The sequence below is a fragment of the Ranitomeya variabilis genome, chromosome 2 (genome assembly GCF_051348905.1).
Source record: "Ranitomeya variabilis isolate aRanVar5 chromosome 2, aRanVar5.hap1, whole genome shotgun sequence".
Taxonomy (NCBI): Eukaryota; Metazoa; Chordata; class Amphibia; order Anura; family Dendrobatidae; genus Ranitomeya; species Ranitomeya variabilis.
The window spans coordinates 694,152,590-694,178,255 of record NC_135233.1 but is presented as its reverse complement, the minus strand read 5'-3'; the positions used below and the strand labels follow the sequence as shown (position 1 = coordinate 694,178,255).

Sequence of the window (25,666 nt, the reverse complement as noted above, 5' to 3'; positions counted from 1 at the left end):
GATGTCATCAGGCCTGTCTGATCAGGGAGAGAGGGTCCTCAGTGCGCATATGGTGGAGGGAGTGATGTCATCGGGGCTGTCAGACCATGGAGAGAGGGTCCTCATCTGTGCACATATGGTGGAGGGAGTGATGTCATCAGGTCTGTCTGACCATGGAGAGAGGGTCCTCATCTGTGCACATATGGTGGAGGGAGTGATGTCATCGGGGCTGTCAAGACCATGGAGAGAGGGTCCTCATCTGTGCACACATGGTGGAGGGAGTGATGTCATCAGGCCTGTCTGATCAGGGAGAGAGGGTCCTCATCTGTGCACACATGTTGGAGGGAGTGATGTCATCAGGCCTGTCTGATCAGGGAGAGAGGGTCCTCATCTCTGCACACATGGTGGAGGGAGTGATGTCATCAAGTCTGTCTGACCATGGAGAGAGGGTCCTCATCTGTGCACACATGGTGGAGGGAGTGATGTCATCAGGTCTGTCTGACCATGGAGAGAGGGTCCTCATCTGTGCACATATGGTGGAGGGAGTGATGTCATCAGGTCTGTCTGATCATGGAGAGAGGGTCCTCATCAGTGCACACATGGTGGAGGGAGTGATGTCATCAGGCCTGTCTGATCACGGAGAGATGGTCCTCATCTGCGCACATATGGTGGAGGGAGTGATGTCATCAGGCCTGTCTGATCAGGGAGAGATGGTCCTCATCTGTGCACATATGGTGGAGGGAGTGATGTCATCAGGCCTGTCTGATCATGGAGAGAGGGTCCTTATCTGTGCACATATGGTGGAGGGAGTGATGTCATCAGGTCTATCTGACCATGAAGAGGGTCCTCATCTGTGCACACATGGTGGAGGGAGTGATGTCATCAGGTCTGTCTGATCATGGAGAGAGGGTCCTCATCTGTGCACATATGGTGGAGGGAGTGATGTCATCAGGTGTGTCTGACCATGGAGAGAGGGTCCTCAGTGCACATATGGTGGAGGGAGTGATGTCATCGGGCCTGTCTGACCATGGAGAGAGGGTCCTCATCTGTGCACATATGGTGGAGGGAGTGATGTCATCGGGGCTGTCAGACCATGGAGAGAGGGTCCTCATCTGTGCACACATGGTGGAGGGAGTGATGTCATCAGGTCTGTCTGACCATGGAGAGAGGGTCCTCATCTGTGCACATATGGTGGAGGGAGTGATGTCATCAGGTCTGTCTGATCATGGAGAGAGGGTCCTCATCTGTGCACACATGGTGGAAGGAGTGATGTCATCAGGTCTCTCTGATCATGGAGAGAGGGTCCTCATCTGTGCACACATGGTGGAGGGAGTGATGTCATCAGGTCTATCTGACCATGGAGAGAGGGTCCTCATCTGTGCACATATGGTGGAGGGAGTGATGTCATCGGGCCTGTCTGACCATGGAGAGAGGGTCCTCATCTGTGCAAATATTGTGGAAGGAGTGATGTCATCGGGCCTGTCTGATCTTGGAGAGAGGGTCCTCATCTGTGCACATATGGTGGAGGGAGTGATGTCATCGGGCCTGTCTGATCATGGAGAGAGGGTCCTCATCTGTGCACATATGGTGGAGGGAGTGATGTCATCAGGCCTGTCTGACCATGGAGAGAGGGTCCTCATCTGTGCAAATATTGTGGAAGGAGTGATGTCATCGTGCCTGTCTGATCATGGAGAGAGGGTCCTCATCTGTGCACACATGGTGGAGGGAATGATGTCATCAGGTCTGTCTGACCATGAAGAGGGTCCTCATCTGTGCACATATGGTGGAGGGAGTGATGTCATCGGGCCTGTCTGACCATGGAGAGAGGGTCCTCATCTGTGCACATATGATGGAGGGAGTGATGTCATCAGGCCTGTCTGACCATGGAGAGAGGGTCCTCATCTGTGCAAATATGGTGGAAGGAATGATGTCATTGGGCCTGTCTGACCATGGAGAGAGGGTCCTCATCTGTGCACATATGGTGGAGGGAGTGATGTCATCGGGCCTGTCTGACCATGGAGAGAGGGTCCTCATCTGTGCACATATGGTGGAGGGAGTGATGTCATCAGGCCTGTCTGACCATGGAGAGAGGGTCCTCATCTGTGCACATATGGTGGAGGGAGTGATGTCATCGGGCCTGTCTGACCATGGAGAGAGGGTCCTCATCTGTGCACATATGGTGGAGGGAGTGATGTCATCAGGCCTGTCTGATCATGGAGAGAGGGTCCTCATCTGTGCACACATGGTGGAGGGAGTGATGTCATCGGGTCTGTCTGATCATGGAGAGAGGGTCCTCATCTGTGCACATATGGTGGAGGGAGTGATGTCATCGGGCCTGTCTGATCATGGAGAGAGGGTCCTCATCTGTGCACACATGGTGGAGGGAGTGATGTCATCGGGTCTGTCTGATCATGGAGAGAGGGTCCTCATCTGTGCACACATGGTGGAGGGAGTGATGTCATCAGGTCTGTCTGACCATGGAGAGAGTGTCCTCAGTGCACATATGGTGGAGGGAGTGATGTCATCGGGCCTGTCTGACCATGGAGAGAGGGTCCTCATCTGTGCACACATAGTGGAGGGAGTGATGTCATCAGGGAGAGAGGGTCCTCATCTGTGCACACATGGTGGAGGGAGTGATGTCATCAGGGAGAGAGGGTCCTCATCTGTGCACACATGGTGGAGGGAGTGATGTCATCGGGCCTGTCTGACCATGGAGAGAGGGTCCTCATCAGTGCACATATGGTGGAGGGGGTGATGTCATCAGGTCTGTCTGATCATGGAGAGAGGGTCCTCATCTGTGCACACATGGTGGAGGGAGTGATGTCATCAGGTCTGTCTGACGATGGAGAGAGGGTCCTCATCTGTGCACACATGGTGGAGGGAGTGATGTCATCAGGTCTGTCTGATCATGAAGAGAGGGTCCTCATCTGTGCACACATGGTGGAGGGAGTGATGTCAACAGGGAGAGAGGGTCCTCATCTGTGCACATATGGTGGAGGGAGTGATGTCATCAGGTCTGTCTGACCATGGAGAGAGGGTCCTCATCTGTGCACACATGGTGGAGGGAGTGATGTCATCGGGCCTGTCTGACCATGGAGAGAGGGTCCTCATCTGTGCACACATGGTGGAGGGAGTGATGTCATAAGGCTGTCTGACCATGGAGAGAGGGTCCTCATCGGTGCACACATGGTGGAGGGAGTGATGTCATCGGGCCTGTCTGATCATGGAGAGAGGGTCCTCATCTGTGCACACATGGTGGAGGGAGTGATGTCATCAGGCCTGTCTGACCATGGAGAGAGGGTCCTCATCTGTGCACATATGGTGGAGGGAGTGATATCATCAGGCCTGTCTGACCATGGAGAGAGGGTCCTCATCTGTGCACATATGGTGGAGGGAGTGATGTCATCGGGCCTGTCTGACCATGGAGAGAGGGTCCTCATCTGTGCACATATGGTGGAGGGAGTGATGTCATCGGGCCTGTCTGACCATGGAGAGAGGGTCCTCATCAGTGCACATATGGTGGAGGGAGTGATGTCATCGGGTCTGTCTGATCATGGAGAGAGGGTCCTCATCTGTGCACACATGGTGGAGGGAGTGATGTCATCAGATCTATCTGACCATGGAGAGAGGGTCCTCATCTGTGCACACATGGTGGAGGGAGTGATGTCATCAGGCCTGTCTGATCATGGAGAGAGGGTCCTCATCAGTGCACATATGGTGGAGGGGGTGATGTCATCAGGTCTGTCTGATCATGGAGAGAGGGTCCTCATCTGTGCACACATGGTGGAGGGAGTGATGTCATCAGGTCTGTCTGACCATGGAGAGAGGGTCCTCATCTGTGCACACATGGTGGAGGGAGTGATGTCATCAGGTCTGTCTGATCATGAAGAGAGGGTCCTCATCTGTGCACACATGGTGGAGGGAGTGATGTCATCAGGGAGAGAGGGTCCTCATCTGTGCACACATGGTGGAGGGAGTGATGTCATCGGGCCTGTCTGACCATGGAGAGAGGGTCCTCATCTGTGCACACATGGTGGAGGGAGTGATGTCATAAGGCTGTCTGACCATGGAGAGAGGGTCCTCATCGGTGCACACATGGTGGAGGGAGTGATGTCATCGGGCCTGTCTGATCATGGAGAGAGGGTCCTCATCTGTGCACACATGGTGGAGGGAGTGATGTCATCAGGCCTGTCTGACCATGGAGAGAGGGTCCTCATCTGTGCACATATGGTGGAGGGAGTGATGTCATCAGGCCTGTCTGACCATGGAGAGAGGGTCCTCATCTGTGCACATATGGTGGAGGGAGTGATGTCATCGGGCCTGTCTGACCATGGAGAGAGGGTCCTCATCTGTGCACATATGGTGGAGGGAGTGATGTCATCGGGCCTGTCTGATCATGGAGAGAGGGTCCTCATCTGTGCACACATGGTGGAGGGAGTGATGTCATCGGGTCTGTCTGATCATGGAGAGAGGGTCCTCATCTGTGCACACATGGTGGAGGGAGTGATGTCATCAGGTCTGTCTGACCATGGAGAGAGTGTCCTCAGTGCACATATGGTGGAGGGAGTGATGTCATCGGGCCTGTCTGACCATGGAGAGAGGGTCCTCATCTGTGCACACATAGTGGAGGGAGTGATGTCATCAGGGAGAGAGGGTCCTCATCTGTGCACACATGGTGGAGGGAGTGATGTCATCGGGCCTGTCTGATCATGGAGAGAGGGTCCTCATCAGTGCACATATGGTGGAGGGGGTGATGTCATCAGGTCTGTCTGATCATGGAGAGAGGGTCCTCATCTGTGCACACATGGTGGAGGGAGTGATGTCATCAGGGAGAGAGGGTCCTCATCTGTGCACACATGGTGGAGGGAGTGATGTCATCGGGCCTGTCTGACCATGGAGAGAGGGTCCTCATCAGTGCACATATGGTGGAGGGGGTGATGTCATCAGGTCTGTCTGATCATGGAGAGAGGGTCCTCATCTGTGCACACATGGTGGAGGGAGTGATGTCATCAGGTCTGTCTGACCATGGAGAGAGGGTCCTCATCTGTGCACACATGGTGGAGGGAGTGATGTCATCAGGCCTGTCTGATCATGGAGAGAGGGTCCTCATCTGTGCACACATGGTGGAGGGAGTGATGTCATCAGGCCTGTCTGATCATGGAGAGAGGGTCCTCAGTGCACATATGGTGGAGGGAGTGATGTCATCGGGGCTGTCAGACCATGGACAGAGGGTCCTCATCTGTGCACATATGGTGGAGGGAGTGATGTCATCAGGCCTGTCTGACCATGGAGAGATGGTCCTCATCTGTGCACATATGGTGGAGGGAGTGATGTCATCAGGTCTGTCTGATCATGGAGAGAGGGTCCTCATCAGTGCACATATGGTGGAGGGAGTGATGTCATCAGGCCTGTCTGATCAGGGAGAGAGGGTCCTCAGTGCGCATATGGTGGAGGGAGTGATGTCATCGGGGCTGTCAGACCATGGAGAGAGGGTCCTCATCTGTGCACATATGGTGGAGGGAGTGATGTTATCAGGTCTATCTGACCATAGGGAGAGGGTCCTCATCTGTGCACACATGTTGGAGGGAGTGATGTCATCAGGCCTGTCTGATCAGGGAGAGAGGGTCCTCAGTGCGCATATGGTGGAGGGAGTGATGTCATCGGGGCTGTCAGACCATGGAGAGAGGGTCCTCATCTGTGCACATATGGTGGAGGGAGTGATGTTATCAGGTCTATCTGACCATAGGGAGAGGGTCCTCATCTGTGCACATATGGTGGAGGGAGTGATGTCATCAGGTGTGTCTGACCATGGAGAGAGGGTCCTCATCTGTGCACATATGGTGGAGGGAGTGATGTCATCAGGTCTGTCTGACCATGGAGAGAGGGTCCTCATCTGTGCACATATGGTGGAGGGAGTGATGTCATCAGGTCTGTCTGATCAGGGAGAGAGGGTCCTCAGTGCACATATGGTGGAGGAAGTGATGTCATCGGGGCTGTCAAGACCATGGAGAGAGGGTCCTCATCTGTGCACACATGGTGGAGGGAGTGATGTCATCAGGCCTGTCTGATCAGGGAGAGAGGGTCCTCATCTGTGCACACATGTTGGAGGGAGTGATGTCATCAGGCCTGTCTGATCAGGGAGAGAGGGTCCTCATCTCTGCACACATGGTGGAGGGAGTGATGTCATCAAGTCTGTCTGACCATGGAGAGAGGGTCCTCATCTGTGCACACATGGTGGAGGGAGTGATGTAATCAGGTCTGTCTGATCAGGGAGAGAGGGTCCTCATCTGTGCACACATGGTGGAGGGAGTGATGTCATCAGGTCTGTCTGACCATGGAGAGAGGGTCCTCATCTGTGCACATATGGTGGAGGGAGTGATGTCATCAGGTCTGTCTGATCATGGAGAGAGGGTCCTCATCAGTGCACACATGGTGGAGGGAGTGATGTCATCAGGCCTGTCTGATCACGGAGAGATGGTCCTCATCTGCGCACATATGGTGGAGGGAGTGATGTCATCAGGCCTGTCTGATCAGGGAGAGATGGTCCTCATCTGTGCACATATGGTGGAGGGAGTGATGTCATCAGGCCTGTCTGATCATGGAGAGAGGGTCCTTATCTGTGCACATATGGTGGAGGGAGTGATGTCATCAGGTCTATCTGACCATGAAGAGGGTCCTCATCTGTGCACACATGGTGGAGGGAGTGATGTCATCAGGTCTGTCTGATCATGGAGAGAGGGTCCTCATCTGTGCACATATGGTGGAGGGAGTGATGTCATCAGGTGTGTCTGACCATGGAGAGAGGGTCCTCAGTGCACATATGGTGGAGGGAGTGATGTCATCGGGCCTGTCTGACCATGGAGAGAGGGTCCTCATCTGTGCACATATGGTGGAGGGAGTGATGTCATCGGGGCTGTCAGACCATGGAGAGAGGGTCCTCATCTGTGCACACATGGTGGAGGGAGTGATGTCATCAGGTCTGTCTGACCATGGAGAGAGGGTCCTCATCTGTGCACATATGGTGGAGGGAGTGATGTCATCAGGTCTGTCTGATCATGGAGAGAGGGTCCTCATCTGTGCACACATGGTGGAAGGAGTGATGTCATCAGGTCTCTCTGATCATGGAGAGAGGGTCCTCATCTGTGCACACATGGTGGAGGGAGTGATGTCATCAGGTCTATCTGACCATGGAGAGAGGGTCCTCATCTGTGCACATATGGTGGAGGGAGTGATGTCATCGGGCCTGTCTGACCATGGAGAGAGGGTCCTCATCTGTGCAAATATTGTGGAAGGAGTGATGTCATCGGGCCTGTCTGATCATGGAGAGAGGGTCCTCATCTGTGCACATATGGTGGAGGGAGTGATGTCATCGGGCCTGTCTGATCATGGAGAGAGGGTCCTCATCTGTGCACATATGGTGGAGGGAGTGATGTCATCAGGCCTGTCTGACCATGGAGAGAGGGTCCTCATCTGTGCAAATATTGTGGAAGGAGTGATGTCATCGTGCCTGTCTGATCATGGAGAGAGGGTCCTCATCTGTGCACACATGGTGGAGGGAATGATGTCATCAGGTCTGTCTGACCATGAAGAGGGTCCTCATCTGTGCACATATGGTGGAGGGAGTGATGTCATCGGGCCTGTCTGACCATGGAGAGAGGGTCCTCATCTGTGCACATATGGTGGAGGGAGTGATGTCATCAGGCCTGTCTGACCATGGAGAGAGGGTCCTCATCTGTGCAAATATGGTGGAAGGAATGATGTCATTGGGCCTGTCTGACCATGGAGAGAGGGTCCTCATCTGTGCACATATGGTGGAGGGAGTGATGTCATCGGGCCTGTCTGACCATGGAGAGAGGGTCCTCTTCTGTGCACATATGGTGGAGGGAGTGATGTTATCAGGCCTGTCTGATCATGGAGAGAGGTCCTCATCTGTGCACACATGTTGGAGGGAGTGATGTCATCAGGTCTGTCTGATCATGGAGAGAGGGTCCTCAGTGCACATATAGTGGAGGGAGTGATATCATCAGGCCTGTCTGACCATGGAGAGAGGGTCCTCATCTGTGCACATATGGTGGAGGGAATGATGTCATCAGGTCTATCTGACCATGGAGAGAGGGTCCTCATCTGTGCACACATGAATGGAGGGAGAGAGGCTCAGCTTGTTTACAGTCATGGTGGACCTCGGTCTGCGACCTCAGACTGTACTTATAGCTGAGTTTTAACTAAATTGTGGCAGTGTTCTCACGATGTGCCTGAAAGGGTTAATGGTGGACTCAATTCTGCTGTAGCTGTATGCAATGTGAAGCAGAGCCAAGAATAATTGGGTATAAGAGGGTCTGGTGTGGGGGAAGTTATTCACCCCCAAAGTGCGATAATAAAATGGAGTTAACTATAGCTGGTAAAAATCCTTGTGCTTCCCTGATTCAGCCGCTCTTTTCCTTTTTGTGTTGCATTGCTCTATTTCAGAGATAGTCACAGGTATTGCTTTTGGAGCGCAGTGTGTGAAATCTCTGCTTGTTGTTCATTTGGGCGTTTCTTCAATCTTCTCTTGGTACAATCTTTTTCACCCTTTCTTCGCAGACACTGCCGATTAGAGCTTTGAAGTGTCTGAGACTGCTAGATCATCTGCCAAACTATGGTTGACAGCGTCTGTAGGGGTGAAAGTGCCCCCATCCCGAGAAGACTGAAGAAAAGCCAAGCTGAATTTAGCAGATATTTCACATAGTGTGCTCCAAGAGCAACCAGTGTGAATATCTCTGCATTGAAGTGATTCCTTGTAAAATGAAAGAAAAGTGTCAAAATCTGGGGAGCTTAGGGATTATTACAAAGTATTTAACGCCTTTTTTTGTGCGCAAGTGACAGGTCCTCTCTGAAATACTTATAAAATCCTTTTGGGGACTGCACCCTTATAAAACTTGTCCCTGGAATTTACATTTTACTTCTTCAGTTGAACACTAATATAATTTTATTTTATAAAGACCATGAGTGATCTTTAGTGCAGTCTGGGCATGGCCAAGTGCTAAGTGCACTGCTCCTCCCACTCGGCCAACATGCCGTGAACCTCCTCTTAGCTTGATTGACAACGCTCGCTTGCCTGAGTGCAACATAAATGTTCCTGTGCTGAGATAATCTTACAAATGTTCTCCTGCTGTGTACTGTGTAATGGCAGTGTCTGGCCGTACAGGGACATGGTCTGATCACACCACAGCTCCTGGGCAGGGGATGGCAAACAAGTATACAGACATTACAGCACAGGATCGTAGCTAAGGCCTCTTTCACACTAGCGTCGTGCACTGCACGTTTCTATGCGTCGTTTGGTTGAAAAAACGCATCCTGCAAAAGTGCTTGCAGGATGCGTTTTTTCACCATTGATTTGCATTAGCGTCGCATTGCGACGCTTTGCCACACGTCGCAACCGTCGTGCGACGGTTGCGCCGTGTTGTGGCGGACCGTCGGCTGCAAAAAACGTTACAGGTAAAGTTTTTTGTTGCCGACGGACCGCCATTTCCGACTGCGCATGCGCGGCCGGAACTCCGCCCCCACCTCCCCGCACCTCACAATGGGGCAGCGGATGACGTGGAAAAACAGCATCCGCTGCTCCCGTTGTGCGGCGCAATCACTGCTAGCGTCGGTACATCGGCCCGACGCTCTGCGACGGGCCGAGTACGACGCTAGTGTGAAAGTAGCCTAATTCTTTTTGTGAGATAAAACATTTTCCTGCCTATTTGTAAAAAATGCTTTATCCTCAAAGAAAGAATCAGCTGCTTTTTAATGGCACTGATAAATAAGTGTATAGCGCCCCTCCAGTGTCAGAATTCCTCCAGGGTCCCGGAGGACATGATTTGGGTCGGTTTTTACCAACCCCAGTGCTGCGATCACATCAGAGGAGAGATAAATGTGGTCCCCCGATCCCCCTCCGGTACCTCCTATGTCCCTGCATCCCTGCGTGAAGTCTCCCAGCCGGCGGCATCTTCTTCCGGGAAGAAAATGGCTGGTGCATGTCCAGTGAGCCCACTGACATCTCCCGGCCAGCACCCAGCAACAATAGGAAATTTTTCCTATTGGTTCATTTTGATCCCTGTGATAGATCCTATCTAGGGGTGTGTTGGGGTTAGGGTTGGAGTTAGAATTGGGGGTTTCTGCTGTTTAGGTACATCGGGGTCTCCAAATGCGACATGGCGCTGCCATTGATTCCAGACAATTTTACGTTCAAAAAGTCAAATGGTGCTCCCTCCCTTCTGAGCCCTGCCATGCGCTCAAACAGTGGTTTTCCCCCACATGCAGGGTATCAGTGTACTCAGGAGAAATGTTTTGGTTCATTTTCTCCTGATACCCTTGTGAAAATAAAAAAATTTGGTTCCAAAGTACCGTAAATTTTTGGTGACAAAAGTAAAATGTTCATTTTTTCCTTTGACATTGCTTTAGTTCTCGTGAAGCACCTGAATGGTTAATAAACTTTTTGAATGTGGTTTTGCGCACTTTGAAGGGTGCAGTTTTTAGAACGGTGTCACTTTTGGGTGTTTTCTGTTATATTGATCCCCTAAACTCTTCAAATGTGAGGTGGTCCCTTAAAAAATGGTTTTGTAAATTTTGTTGGAAAAATTAGAAATCGCTGGTCAAATTTTAACCCTTACAACGTCCTAACAAAAAAAAATATATGTTTCCAAAATTGTGCTGATGTAAAGTAGACATGTGGGAAATGTTATTTATTAACTATTTTGTGTGACACCACTCTCTGATTTAAGGGTGCAAAAATTAAAAGTTTGAAAATTGCAAAATGTTCAAAATTTTTGCCAAATTTCCATTTTTTTCCAAAATAAATGCAAGTTATATTGAAGAAATTTTACTACTACCATGAAGTACAATATGTCACGAAAAAACATTCTCAGAATCAGTCGGATACGTTGAAGTATTCCAGAGCTGTAACCTCATAAAGTGACAGTGGAAAGAATTGTAAAAATTGGCTTGGTCATTAAGGGCTTAAACACATCCAATTGTCGAAGATGTTATTATTCCAAGATCTATGGAGTAAAATCTACTTTGTTCGTGGGAAAACCCCTTTAACACTGCATGAACCATGCGCACGCACAGTGTCAGTGTGGGTGCGCTCTTATCCCTGTCCTGTCTGTAACACACAGCTGTTCGCCCGCAATGTGTATGTGCCCTCGGCTCACACTGCTTTCTATGGGCAAGCAAGTTCTGTCAATCAAGCTAAAGAGAGGTTTGAATCATGTTGATTGAGGGTGAAGAATGGTGCACTGAGCTTTTGGCCACCCCAAGGGTGCACCAAGTAGTCCTTGTATACATGTGAAATAAAACCGTTTATCTGGCCAATTCACACGTTCAGTATTTGGTCAGTATTTCCTGTCAGTATGTGGTCAGTATTTTCCATCAGTATTTGTAAGCCAAAACCAGGAGTGGAAGAATCAGAGGAAAAGTATAATAGAAACATATGCACCACTTCTGTATTTATCACCCACTCCTGGTTTTGGCCTACAAATACTGAGGTAAAATACTGACCCAATACTGAACGTGTGACTATGGCCTTATAGTGGCTAAGTCCCCAAGAGGACTGTATAAGTAGTTTTAATAGCATTTTGGCTGTGGTAGACGCCCTTTAACTGTAATCATTGCTCACACTTTATGGTTCTCCCTCCCCCCACATTTTTGTGATCAGAGTGAAATTGAAGAGATGAGAACGGAGATGGATGAGATGAGGGACACCTTCTTTGAGGAGGATGCTTGCCAGCTGCAGGAAATGCGTCATGAGTTGGAGAGAGCCAATAAAAACTGTCGGATTCTACAGTACCGCCTCCGGAAAGCAGAGCGCAAGAGGCTCCGCTACGCTCAGACTGGGGAGATAGATGGGGAGCTCCTCCGCAGCCTGGAACAAGACCTGAAGGTAAGAGCTGATGTATAATAGTCTGTACTTCCAGTTCCTGTGCTGTATTGTTGTCAGCCACCTTGATCAATTTACAGACTGTTCTTTAACCCCAGTTATGTAAATCTCCAAATAAGCTCTTTCTACAAACCAGTCTCATAAGGATCGGTTTTAGAGTAAGTTTTATATATTGAATGTTATACTCTGCATATTATTTTTCTAGTTTTTATTGTATTCTTCTTGTCTAAATTTCTTTTAGAGAATTATTTAAAGGGAATTTGTCACCCGGTTTTATTACTATGGGACTAGTAAACCTGGTCTTCTGTAGTCCTCCATATTCAAGAGTTGTGTATAACCCCGCCCCCACCACTGATAGGCAGCTTTCTGCCTATGCGCAGCATACGCAGAAAACTGCCAATCATTGGTGTGGGCATGGTTATTCACTGCTAGATCTGCAGCAGATAAAACAGTGATTTGATCAAAACTGAAGCAAGCAGCTCAACATGTGATACATCGCTGTAATTTGGCTCTCTGCCCCTAAATCATGCTGCTCTCTAGCAAAAAAATAATGACAGATTCCCACTAAACGGAAGGTGGAATTTGTTTCCCACAATTTCATCATCAGGATTTTAGGACATTCTATAGGTTTTGTGATGATATGCACGTTGTAGAATCGAAAAGTAAATTACATATTTGGATTTGTTACTAATGAGGTATATAAAAGAAACTAGACTGCCAAGTAGAATAGCAGTGAAACATTCAGTGAAGGTTTGGATTATACAACATGTTCGATAATGGAGAAATTTGATGCCAGAGACCACAAGTTTGGAAAAATGGAGCAAAGAAAAGCATTTCTCCCCCCCCAAAAAAAACAACTAACAAATCATCAGTAAATATAGGGCACTGTGTTCTCTTCTTCTGCCGAGTATTAACATCATAGTCTGTAATCACTCAAGATTAGGATTAGCAGAGAAAACTGTTTTAAATCTTTCTGTTTTAAAAGACAGCCAAAAAGAAAAAAAACTATAATATTGATAAAAGTATCATTTTATTTTGTAGCGTCTTCCTATGGGTTTTCTACATTTGTACAATAAATCATCATAAAATGCTGCAGTCATATTAGGTAATCTGGTCGCCATTAGTTTCCATTAATACCAGATTTAAGGATTTTCACTGGTTATTCCTATATTGCGGGATGCAATAACAAAGATACTTTGGATAACACAAAAGTAGGTTTGCAGAAAATTCTGCACTGCGAATTCATCAGCAGAATTTATGCCTGGATTGTGATATGAACCGTGCTTTAAAGGGGTAGTCTCAAGTTACTAAATTACTGTAGTTAATTAGACAGCATACAATAAAACTATCTTGCTTTCTCCTTCCCTCATTGGGGGACTGTGGATTAAGGGGGCACATAGAAGTACTTCATGTCCCAGCCTCAGGCACCTAAAAAGTCCCATAAGACTCTTACAGTCTTTATCACTTCATGTTTCCAAAAACTCAGAGTTCACCGCTCTGCAAAACCTGTGACCCCAAATGTGCTCAGGAGCCCCCCACTGACACTGAGCACAGTGTCCTTGTGCCCCTGAGTGTGTTTCGTCTTTGTCGCAATCTATGACTTCTCTGGCCAAAGCGCTTGAATCCTTCAGTGTTCCTTCTGGGGATCATGGCGTTCGCACGTCTGATGCAGAGGGACCCTCCCCTACACGGGAACAGTGGGCTAGCAGGGGCCGCACACAATCTAGAAACACACAAGCGTCCAGGAAACGGATACGTAGTACGTCTCCCGTACAATCACATGCCGTCCACGAGCTCCGTTTCTCGTTCTCCCTCTACAGACGTTGGTAGCAAACTCGATTCTGAGTAAGAATTGGACGTCTCCTTAGATCTGGATTTGCCAGACTTTCAGAGGACGATTGATTCTCTGATTGAGGCCGTCAACCAAACTCTGAAGGTTGATGAAGACTTCGGCTCTGTGCTGGATCACGCTGTGTGCTTCAAAAAAGCTAAGAATCCTCCTAGAACAGTCGCCATTCTCCCGGAGTTTCGGGGTACAGTTAATTGGCACAGGGAGCGACCTGATAAGTGCTTTACAGGACAAAAACCGCTTGAGGCGAAGTACCCTTTCTCAGACGATCTGAGAAAAGATTGGGCCGAGTCCACTGTAGTAGACCCGCCAGTCTCTCACCTGGCACCCTGAACCCTTCTATCCATGCCGGACGGATCATCTATTAAAAATCCCACAAACTGCCAGATAGAAAATATGGCTCGATCTGTCTTCGAGGTCTCAGGTGCGGCTCTATGTCCTTCCTTCACTGCAGCGTGGGTAGCTAAAGCAATGGTTTCCTGGTCGGAGACCTTGGCTAATTCCATTCAGAGCAGTAATCTTCCTCTGGAGGCAGCACAGCTGGCTAGCCAAATGTCTCAGGCAGGAGATTACCTGGTACATGCTTCTTTGGATGCAGCCAACTGAGTTACATGCAGTGAAAAAGACTGTAAGAGTCATATGGGACTTTTTAGGTGCCTGAGGCTGGGACATGATGTACTCCTATGTGCCCCCTTAATCCACGGTCCTGTGTCCCCCAATGAGTGGCTCGAAGAAAAGGATTTTACGGTGAGTATACAAAAATCCCTGTTTTTCTATTAGTTCCCATTCTCCTGCAGTGATCACTTTTATCTTTTATCGTTAACAGCTGGTTTCCATTGAGTTTACCCACTAGTGCCTACTGACTATGGCCAAGTAAGCTCAAAACCCCAGATAAAAATATAATAAGCAAATACCCTGCAGTAAATAAATACGGTATGCAGTGGTGCATGAAAATAATATAGGGTACTTAGTTAACATAATTTTGATTAAAAAAGCGCAAAAGCCATCCCACCACTTCACGGTGCCCTATTCGGGACTGTCCTATCCTCTAATATTGAAACCTTACCATTTGTCAAGTGACATAAAATGTAAATAAGAACTGAAAAGGACTCAGATCCGGCTAGTGGACACCCAGTCATGGGGAACTGTATGAATGTAATGTCCAGCCCTTATTTGCACAAATGCAAAAACACTAAAAAAATAAATAAAGAGATGAACTGGAAGATAAGTTGTGCATGCAGTGCGTAGGTGCATGTTCACACTGTCCACTAAACAGACAAAACCCAAGAGAAAAACATAATAAGCAAACAACCTGCAGTAAATAAAGAGCAACAGTGCATGAAAATAATATCGGGTAGTTAGTTAACATAATTTTGATAAAAAAAACATAAAAGCCAATCTATCATATCACGTTGACCCTATTCGGGACAGTCCTAACCTCTAGTATAAGAAACTAGCTACATTCCAGGAGAAGAGTTAACTCCTTATATCCCAGCCAAGTCTCTCCATCCCAGTGATTTCTATATAGCACATAGCTGTTCGCCTGCCTCGCCACCCTCTCAGCTCCTGACGAACTGCTGTTATAAACAAGAGTCGGAGTCCATTTTGGTGGAGTCGATATAAAATGGACCGATTCCGACTCCTAAAATATATAATATATTGAGTACAGTGCAATGCAGAATAAGCTGTAAATGTTTTCATAATAATTTAGGAAAGTTATGAAATGTCCTATAAATGTCTGTTCTGTTCCTGATCTAAGGATCTCGGCTTTTAGCTGAGATGAATCTGTGCTGCACTTTATGTACATGCTCAGTAGTGACTAGGGCTGTGGAGTTGGATTTGGAGTTGGAGACGGGAAATTAAGGCGTCAGAGTCGAATGTTTGGCTTACCGACTCCACAGCCCTAGTTGTAAATCTTGCAAATCACCAGTCTGCAACATAGGCTGACCCAAGAGCAGGTCTTCTAATCACTGCTCTCAGTGTCTCACTGACCAGAACTGTGTGTTTGTTCAAATACTTTGTTTTTTTCTTTATGTAAATACAGTGATAACGATGTAGACTCCAAGACAAACTATTGATAGCTGATTGTGTTACAACAAAACCTGTGGTGGGCTTCATAGTTCTAATATTACAGTTCTGATGCTCAGCAGAACCATCACTCAGTGAGGAGTGCCAGACACCAGGAAGTGAGGGAACTAAGGAGACTGCATAGCTCTGAGTTGCTCAAGAGACAATTTGAGAATATCGCTTTAATCGCATATTCTGGAGTATCTGAATTTCTCAACTAATAAATATCTCTAATACGTGATTGTATTCTCACTGTTTCTAATAAAGTTGTTGTCTGGGATTTTTTCAAATTACAAAGCAGGGGAATATGATAAAATTACTACTTACCAGCTGAATCCCCTGCAGATCTTGTGTTGTCGCTTCAGTAGACACATCAGTCTTCTTGTCCTTCAGTGATGACATACACATATGAGGCATCTATGGCCTCAGCAGTCTTGTGTCCTACAAATAAATGAGTTGTCCAGCATTTTCTACAATTCCCAAACAATTTAATTATGCAATATTTGACAGATATATGTATAACAGGTGTGTCTACCAGTTCAGGATTACATTGCATCTCATCGAGTTTCCTGGCAGTCACCTAATCCTGTTTTATTATTTTATCATACCTGAGATAATTGATCAGCAGGTGAAATTCCATGTATAACTTTCTCTATTGCTTGAGTACTAGTGCACTATTGTACAATTATCTTACTCTAGGTGGCCAAGGATGTATCAGTGAGACTTCATCATGAGCTGGAAAACGTAGAAGAGAAGCGGACTAAAACAGAAGAGGAAAATGAAAAACTTCGACAGCAGCTGATTGAGGTTGATATAGCTAAGCAGGCACTGCAAAATGAGCTGGAAAAGATCAAGGAGGTCAGTGTAATGCACTAACATATTCTGGAAGGATGAAGGCTTCATGTACATTCATTATTTTGGGGGGTTTACGTTTTATTATGGCGCTAGTTTACACTAGGAAAAATATAAAAATCCAAGGGACTCCTCTTCAGCAGGTCCAGCAATGCCTCTTTGATTGCCCTGGTTCTTTGTTGACAGGCTGTAGCACTGGCATCACAATTACGGTGGACATGACCGCTGCAGCCAATCAATGAGCTCAGTACATATGCCTATGTAGACTGCATGAACCGATGAGCCCAGTGATTGGCTGCAGTGGTTACAAGCACTGTAGTCTTGACATCACCACTAAAGCCTGCCAAAAAGGATCGGACGAGATGCAGTGCAGGAGCAACTGACAGTTAGTAGCTTAGATTTTATTATCTCTCCATGGCCAAGCCGATGGTCACAAAAAAACAATTAAAACAGAAAATCCTTTTTAAGCTGGTGTGGGCAGTTAATTTTCCTGAGGGACCACATGAGAGATCGTGACTGTTGTGGAGGGGCGAACCAATAGGCTGAAATTAATTCTGCTCAATATTAATGTGAACATATTAATTATAATTATTATGTTATATTACTATTAATTGAATCACTTATTATTGATCAGAATCAAGTATGATAACCTCGCCCTATATACCATATGAGCCCACACACAGCCCCCTATATACAAAATGAGCCCCTGCACATAGCCCTCTTATATACAGTAAAGGGCCCAACACTTTTTTCCTCCATATACAGTATTAAACCACACATAGCCCCCATGTACAGTATGAACCCACACACTACTCTATATACAGTATGAATCCACACACAGCCCCTTATATACATTGTGATCCCACATACCACCCCCAATTTACAGTATGATTCCACACACTGCCCCCCTTCTTTGCCCAGGTCTCTTGACAGCAGATTTTCATCCCCAAACTATTTATATGTGCATACATTTGTTTCATAGAAAAGTCCAGCAATATATTTACATGGCCAGTCCTTTACTGGCCATGTAAAGGTATTACTGGGCTAATTGTCAGATTACTGAATTGATATGCAAATGAGGCTGAAAGACTATGGTAGATCTGAAGCTTCCGCCACTCCAGCTCTATTCCCCTCTCAGCAGTTCCTCCTCTTGCTTGACTGAAATTAGTCAGACAATTAGGATGATGGGCAGATCGTAGAGCTGGACTAGTTCTATTGTAGCTCTTAGTCCTCATTTGCATATCAATTCAAACTAATTTCTCAGTGACTGAGGACCAGGCTGGCCATGTAAAGATATTGCTGGAATTGTCTTTGAAAGAGCTACTTGCGCTTATAAATAGTTTTGAGGGGCGAAATCCTGCTGACAGATTCCGTTTAAAGCAAATGTCAAGATGCCTGCCACAGAACTTTCCTCACTTATGACATATTGTATTCTGCAGAGTTAAGCAGGAATATTTAATGGATCGTTCTTCACTGTCATCAGAGTATTAAGGGTTAGTTGTCAAGAATTGCTTCCATTAACCCAGTTTAAGAAGCTGCTATGGCTAAATGTTTCACGCCTTTGGATTTCACCTCTTTAGAATTTTGCTTTAGCTTGAAAACTGAAAGAGAAGAAAGGAAAATGGATTTGACATTAAATGAGATGACTCTTAAGTTCACTCATACATAAGAAAAACTACTGCACTCACCACTCCATAAAGCATTTTTTCCCATCAGTTGGATCCATCCATCCAAGGATGCCCAGCTGGCGAACATGGACAGCAGCCCCTTTTCTATAGACATGTGTCTTCCTGGCCCTGGTTTCTGAGATTCAAGAGAAGCAAGGGTAAAGAGAAATGTTGTTCATGTTTGACAGCAGTGTAGTCACCGTTTTTCTGTATGTTAACTGATGGAATAAATGAAAATGCTTTTATGGAGTCGTGAGAGTCATCGAGTCAGTGACTTTATACAAAAAGTTTAAAGCTTAATCTAAAATTGTCCAATGCAAAAATAAAACATTTCTTTTGATGTTCCTATATGACATATTCGTAATTAACTTTAGCCATGACCATTGATCACTAGTATGAGGGACCCAAGGTCTTCATTTCTCATTAGCAGGTCCGCATTGAAGTAGAGTTGTATGAAACAGCGTTGATCATGTCGGCTGCCACTCCATACAATTAGGATAAGGGAGACAGCAGAGTGGGGGCTCCTTAGTGTGTCTAGATTCCTGATGAGGACTCCCCGTAATCTTACATTTCCACAAGGTAGATGATGATGATAAATGTTGAAGAGGTTGTCCCACGAACAAAGTACATTTTAATCAATAGATCTTGGAATAATAATAAGTTTCACAATTGGATGTGTTAAAAAAATGTTCCAGCGCTGAGTAATCTTATTAATGTGCCAATGCTTTATACTGAGTATTGGTGTCAAGTACAGTGTAGGAAAGACTAAGTGCAACATGAAGGGATGAGAAGAAGGGAGCCCAACACTTTGGAAGGGAAGAATGGGGAGCCCTTGGCAGATCTAAAGTCATCTTGTGTGTCCTAAACGTCCTTATATAGGTTCTGCTCCTATCGCCGAGCAGGAACCTAATCCCTGCCTGATCCTGTCAATAAGCCCTGCTAAGGGAAGGATGGGGTATGCACTAGTCAGTCCCCACTACAACTAAAGACAGCTGGGATAGACAAACAAAGGGAACACTTATCTTGAGTAGGCTCAGAGAGGTAACACAGACGTCCTCCAGCAGCACCAAAAAGGAACATAGCCGACTGCTATAGCTCCAAGCTTCAACAGGGGAAAATAGAAATATCACTGGCGATTCCCAGAAGCAGACGGGAAGTTTGTAAACACCCAGTACAGGTGTCTCAATTAGAGCCGGGGAGGAGGTTGCCACTAGGTCTAAGAGTAAACGCCCAGTCCAGGTGTGTCAATTAGAGCCGGGGGGAGGTTGTAACTAGGTCTAAGAGTAAACGCCCAGTCCATGTGTGTCAATTAGAGCCGGAGGGAGGTTGCCACTAGGTCTAAGAGTAAACCTCCAGTCCAGATGTGTCAATTAGAGCCAGGGTGAGGTTGCCACTAGGTCTAAGAGTCAGAAAGACTAGGAAGGTGTCTGCAAAGCCAACCACAGAGACTTTCTGCAACCAGAGGCTGTGCGACTGTCTGCAGCCTCCGACACACCTGTCACAGTTGGCTGTGTCTGACCATACAGAGCTGCTCCAGTTCATGGTCAGCACATACCACACCTACTGGCTGAGGTGGGGGGAGGGGGGTAAGCATAAGTGACTCATGATAAGTGAGTATCACAGACAAAACAGCAGTTTGTGTGAGGGAGCACATTTCTCTGCCTGTTTGTTTTATCACACCAGTAAGTGATTCTACCACGTCTCCAGCCGTCTGAGTTCGTCATATATCAATTCAATGAAATAGAATCTCCAGCATTTGCTGAACTTAAAAGTCACTGACTTACTTTATTAGGATCACACTGGACTGGTGATGTGGCAAAAACACTCACTCCTGTGATAGATTGAACAGACACAGAAATGTGCTCCCTCGCTCAAACAAACAGCTGTGAACCCCTGCTTTTTTGTCTGTATTCTCATTTGTCATAAGTCACTTATGCTTCCAACCCATCCCTGGGGAGGAGCTATGGTTTGTGTCGGCCAGGAACTGGAGGAACTCTACATGCTTAGACACAGCCATTACACATTACAAAATGGACAGATTTATAAGATTATCTCAGCACAAGAATATTTTTTTAACACATCCAATTGTGGAACTTATTATTATTCCAAGATCTATTAATTAAATGTACTTTGTTCGTGGGAAAACCCCTTTAAATTTCAGTTTGAGCTTATATGTCTACTTTTAGGACAGTGTTTGTAACAGTGTCCTGTATTTCTACTTAGTTATCATTAAAAAGAAGAGGAAGCAAAGATGCCCAGAAATCAGAGAAAAAAACTCTACAGACACCAACTGAGGTATGTTGAATGTCTTAGTTATAAAAATAATGAGCTACTTTCATAATATTGTCTTCAAATTAGTAAACATCACACTTACATGGGGGACTGTTTTTGCAGTACTTGATATTTTGTAGATAAACATCAGTAGAGATGACATTTTGGAGCAATTGACCATAACCAAATTCCACATTATTTGAAATTAGCTAGAATCTTTTAGATGTGGGCCAGTTTTGGAAAATATGAGTGATCCTGCAAAATTCTGTTTGTTAATTTAGGAATATTGGTCAGGCGAATAGTGTGTAATCATAGCTCAGATCAAACGTTTACACAGCAGCTGAGCTCAGTGATTGGCTGCAGCAATGTCAGTGTGATGTCACTGCTGCAGCCAATTAACATAGAAGACTGTGCTACACCTGGGGATGGTGAGTAAAGCACAGTTTGTTTTTTTTGCAACTAAGGTTATGAGCACACGTTCAATACTAGCTGCAGAAAAACGTGCAGCAAAATACTGATGTTTTGTCAGTAAAAACGCAGCATGAAATATGTGAGTTTTGACATGTTTTTCCATGTATTTTTGATGCCTTTTTTCCTTCATTAATGAAAAAGCTGAAAGAATTGACATGCTGCAGTTCTGAAACTTCTTCAAATCTGCAAGGAAAAAGAAGCAACATGTGTATAAGATTTCTATTAATCTCGTTTAATTTGCTGAATCTAGGAAATCCTTCAGTTTATGTTACAAATCTGTGCAGAAAAAAACACAGGAAATACTTAATGTATGCAGATACACTAACTGTGTATATAGGGAAACGTTTTCCGAAAGACCACCTTTTTTGGCCAACTGAATAACCTCGAGGTTGAGAATTTTTTTGACACTTACTGACATTTTTTTGTTCTGCTTTAAAGAGCTTTCATAAACATCCTTTGTATCTATTATGATTTGAAGACTAAGTTCAAACAAACATTAAGACATTGTCCAATTTTCATCTGTATTGTCATCTGTATGGTAAAGAATGGCAATATATCCATAAAAATCAGATGCTGTATAGTTGATCCGTGTGGGATTTGATATTTTATTGCACACTCATAGACTTAAATAGGTGAGCCACATCTGAAAAATTGAAAAGGACAGTACATGCTGGGATTTTTTTTCAGGCGGACATTCGATCCATGTGAACAATCTGCCATCTGAAAAGCCCTATGTAATAATATAGTCTGAGTGCTGTCTATTTTTTTCATGGGCATCACAAAACCGAGAGGTGGTGAGTCCTCCTTCAATGGAAGTCTTCAAACAGAGGCTGTTGCTGGTTCCAAATATCAGTGGAGAAGTTACATGCACGGTCATTACCCACTAAAGGCAATGGTAGTTACTGTAATTAGTAATAAATGATATAACTATATACAAGTTAATTTCTTTACAATACAGTAGCTTTAAAATGTTTTCAAAAATATGATTTGTTTTTCCTGTGTTGGGAAATGGTTATGTGCAAAACCTGTCTACTAAATGCAAAGAATGTAAATATTTACAATTCGGGCAAATTATAACATTTTTTATGTGTCCTTTGCTTAAAAATTGACATCATAACATGCCAAATTTTACATAAATACCTGTTCATTCCACTTCATAATATATATAATAGCACATACAGGTTAGAGACAGTATAATGTTTCCTGTGGAAATCTAATGTGAAGATAAATCTGTTACACAGTAGAACAGTTTGTTAAAATTACAAAGAGGGAACAAGTTTGTGGGAAATAAGACTCATTTCTAAAATACATAGTTTCATAGTTTTAAGGTCAAAAGTAGGCATAAGTCTATCAAGTTTAGCCTATAACTTAGAATGTTGACCAGAGGAGGGCAAAAACCATGAGGCAGATGCTAATTTCACCATATTAGGGGAGAAATTCCTATCACGACTGTAAGAGGCCACGAGCTCAAAAAGACTACCTTGGGCAGACTTGGCAGAAACCACTCCGTCTGACAGATTGCAGAGATACCCCAACCTTCACTCTTAAATCCCTCTACAGCAGGGATGTCAAACTCAAATACACAGAGGGCCAAACTTAAAAGCTTGGACATGGTCCGAGAACTATTGAGGTAGCCCAGTGTTGCCAGAAACGGAAGGCCGATAGGAAACGTTCAGGGGGTCCAAGATTCAAGGTTGGGATAAGGTCTGGCTTTCTTCCAAAAGTATTAAATTGAAAGTGCCATCAGCCAAGTCGAGTCCTAAGTTTATTGGTCCTTATGAGATTTTGGAGGTAGTTAACCCAGTGGCTTTCAGATTAAAACTCCCTCCATCTCTTCGCATTCCAAATGTATTTCATAAATCAATGCTAAAAGAGTTTGTCCCTTCTGTTTTGGCTCCTTCATCTCCACCTCCTCCAGTTTCTGTCAATGACAGTTTGAAGTTTGAAGTTCAAACGATTATTGATTCCCTGAAAGTCTGTAATTCCCTCCAGTATCTCATTCATTGGAGAGGTTATGGACCGGAAGAGAGATCTTGGGTCCCTGCTTGAGCTGTCAATGTCGTTCATCTGGTTAGGGCCTTCCATCACAGGTTTCCTGAGAAACCTGGGGTCTGGTGCCCCCCCCCCCCCAGAAGAGGGGGTACTGTCACAATTCCAGTGAATGATTGCTATGCTGTTCTATTGAAACTGGTTGCTGAGCTGTCTGTGTCTTGATTGTCAGCCTGGCTGTCCAATACTGTAGTGGGCTTGCTGGGCTGTCAGTGCCTTGATTGACAGCTCTGCTGTCCAGTCTGTGACTGGGACTGTCACGGGGTCCTTCTCCGGTACCACACAATTAACAGAGCAAGAGTATAGTAAACAATTCCAAGACCTTTATTTAGGCAAAAATATGAAAGGTCCATATACGATCCACCACACAAAGGATAAAATAGTCCAGAACACGAATGCAGTTCAGTAATCAGCTACTTTCACACTTGCGTCATTTGGCCTCCGTTGCAATGCGTTGTTTTGGAGAAAAAAACGCATCCTGCAAATGTGCCCGCAGGATGCGTTTTTTTCCCATAGACTTGTATTGCCGACAGATCGTGACGTTCAAATGGCATCCGCCATTACCTACCGCGCATGCACGGCCGGAACTCCGCCCCCTCCTCCCCGGGACTTTAGAATGGGCAGCGGATGCATTGAGAAACTGCATCCACTGCCCACGTTGTGCCGAATTTTCACAACATCCGTCGGTACGTCGCGCCGACGCTTAGCAACGGCCCCGTACCGACGGAGATGTGAAAGAAGCCTTAGCCTGATTCTGTTGCTCTGAGTAGTGGGAGTGTGCATTGGAAGAAACTTAAACGCGAAACGCCACAGTCATTTAACCCCTTCACGCTGCATCCCTTTTGCGTTTTCGTTTATTGCTCCCCTCCTTCCCAGAGCCATAACTTTTTTATTTTTCCATCAATATGGCCATGTGAGGGCTTATTTTTTGCGGGACGAGCTGTACTTTTGAACGACACCATTGGTTTTACCATGTCTTGTACTAGAAAACAGGGAAAAAATTCCAAGTGTGGTGAAATTGCAAAAAAAGTGCAATCCCACACTTGTTTTTTGTTTGGCTTTTTTGCTAGGTTCACTAAATGCTAAAACTGACCTGCCACTGTAATTCTCCACGTCATTGCGAGTTCATAGACACCAAACATGTCTAGGTTATTTTTTATCTAAGTGGTGAAAAAAAAATTCAAAACTTTGCTAAAAAAAAAAAATTGCGCCATTTTCCAATACCCGTAGCGTCTCCATTTTTCGTGATCTGGGGTCGGGTGAGGGCTTATTTTTTGCGTGCTGAGCTGACATTTTTAATGATACCACTTTTGTACAGATTCATTCTTTTGATCGCCCGTTATTGCATTTTAATGCAATATCGCGGCGAGCAAAAAAACGTAATTCTGGCGTTTCGAATTTTTGTCTCACTATGCTGTTTAGCGATCAGGTTAATCCTTTTTTTTATTGATAGATCGGGCGATTCTGATCAGATTGCTGCCATGTAGCTGAATTGCAGGCTTGCTCACAGCTAGCCGGCATCAGTAACCATAGAGGTCTCAAGGACCTCTATGGTTACTATCCCGACGCATCGCTGACCCCCGATCATGTGACGGGGGTCGGTGACGGGGGTCGGCGATGCGCTCATTTCCTGCCGCGCGGCCGGAAGCGGTAGTTAAATGCCGCTGTCAGCGCTTGACAGCAGCATTTAACTGGTTAATAGCGGCAGGTGGATCGTAATTCCACCTGCCGCTATTGCGCGCACGTCAGCTGTACAAAACAGCTGACATGTCGCGACTTTGATGTGGGCTCAGCGCGGGAGCCCACATCAAAGGGGGAGACACGACATGCGCCGTACTAGTACGGGGCATGTCGTGAAGGGGTTAAAGGTACAGTACTTACTATCTTTACCGCCATCCTTAAGGTTTCCTATCCCTGTTCCTTACTATCATGCCCCCTTTTTATGGATTTTTTTGCTTCATACATCACAATTAGGCTGCCGTCACACTAGCAGTATTTGGTCAGTATTTTACATCAGTATGTGTAAGCCAAAACCAAGAGTGGGTGATAAATGCAGAAGTGGTGCATATGTTTCTATTATACCTTTCCTTTAATTGTTCCACTCCTGGTTTTGGGTTACAAATACTGATGTAAAATACTGACCAAATACTGCTAGTGTGACGCAGGCCTTAGGCACTAAGTGAAAACTCTTTCATATTTTTTTTGTGGCTGAATCACGTGGAGGCAGTTACTATTAATATGGATTGACAATGGAATACTGTATACAGTATAAGGATATTACAAACACTGTTATGGGGCTTATTATATTTTGACTTCTTTGCTATGTATGATATATAAAAAAATTTTGGAAGCTTCATTGATCCACAAATCTATAAATATTTAATCTTCACTTTAATTCTAAAAGCAGCTCCATTCTTAAAGGTGATGATTCACCTGTAATTTGTGTACCTTCTTTTGGCTGTTTTTTTGCATATTGCTGTCCCCTTACTAACTGGTTTTATGTTGAATCTTTTAATATTGTATCAATAAAAATTTTCAAGTACCGTAATTTTATGGCATATA

At 45.6% G+C, this 25,666-nt stretch overlaps 1 protein-coding gene across 3 annotated transcripts in view; it reads left to right on the top strand.

Annotated features, from left to right (window-relative positions):
* MTCL3 (MTCL family member 3) overlaps nucleotides 1-25,666 on the top strand; it is a 132,596-nt gene that overhangs the window by 14,313 nt on the left and 92,617 nt on the right. For all 3 annotated transcript variants that reach the window (XM_077289413.1, XM_077289412.1, XM_077289414.1), the window contains exons 2-4: nucleotides 11,657-11,881; nucleotides 16,494-16,652; nucleotides 20,537-20,608. In XM_077289413.1, the coding sequence (XP_077145528.1) occupies nucleotides 11,657-11,881; nucleotides 16,494-16,652; nucleotides 20,537-20,608 (456 nt within the window). The remainder of the gene's footprint in view (nucleotides 1-11,656; nucleotides 11,882-16,493; nucleotides 16,653-20,536; nucleotides 20,609-25,666) is intronic.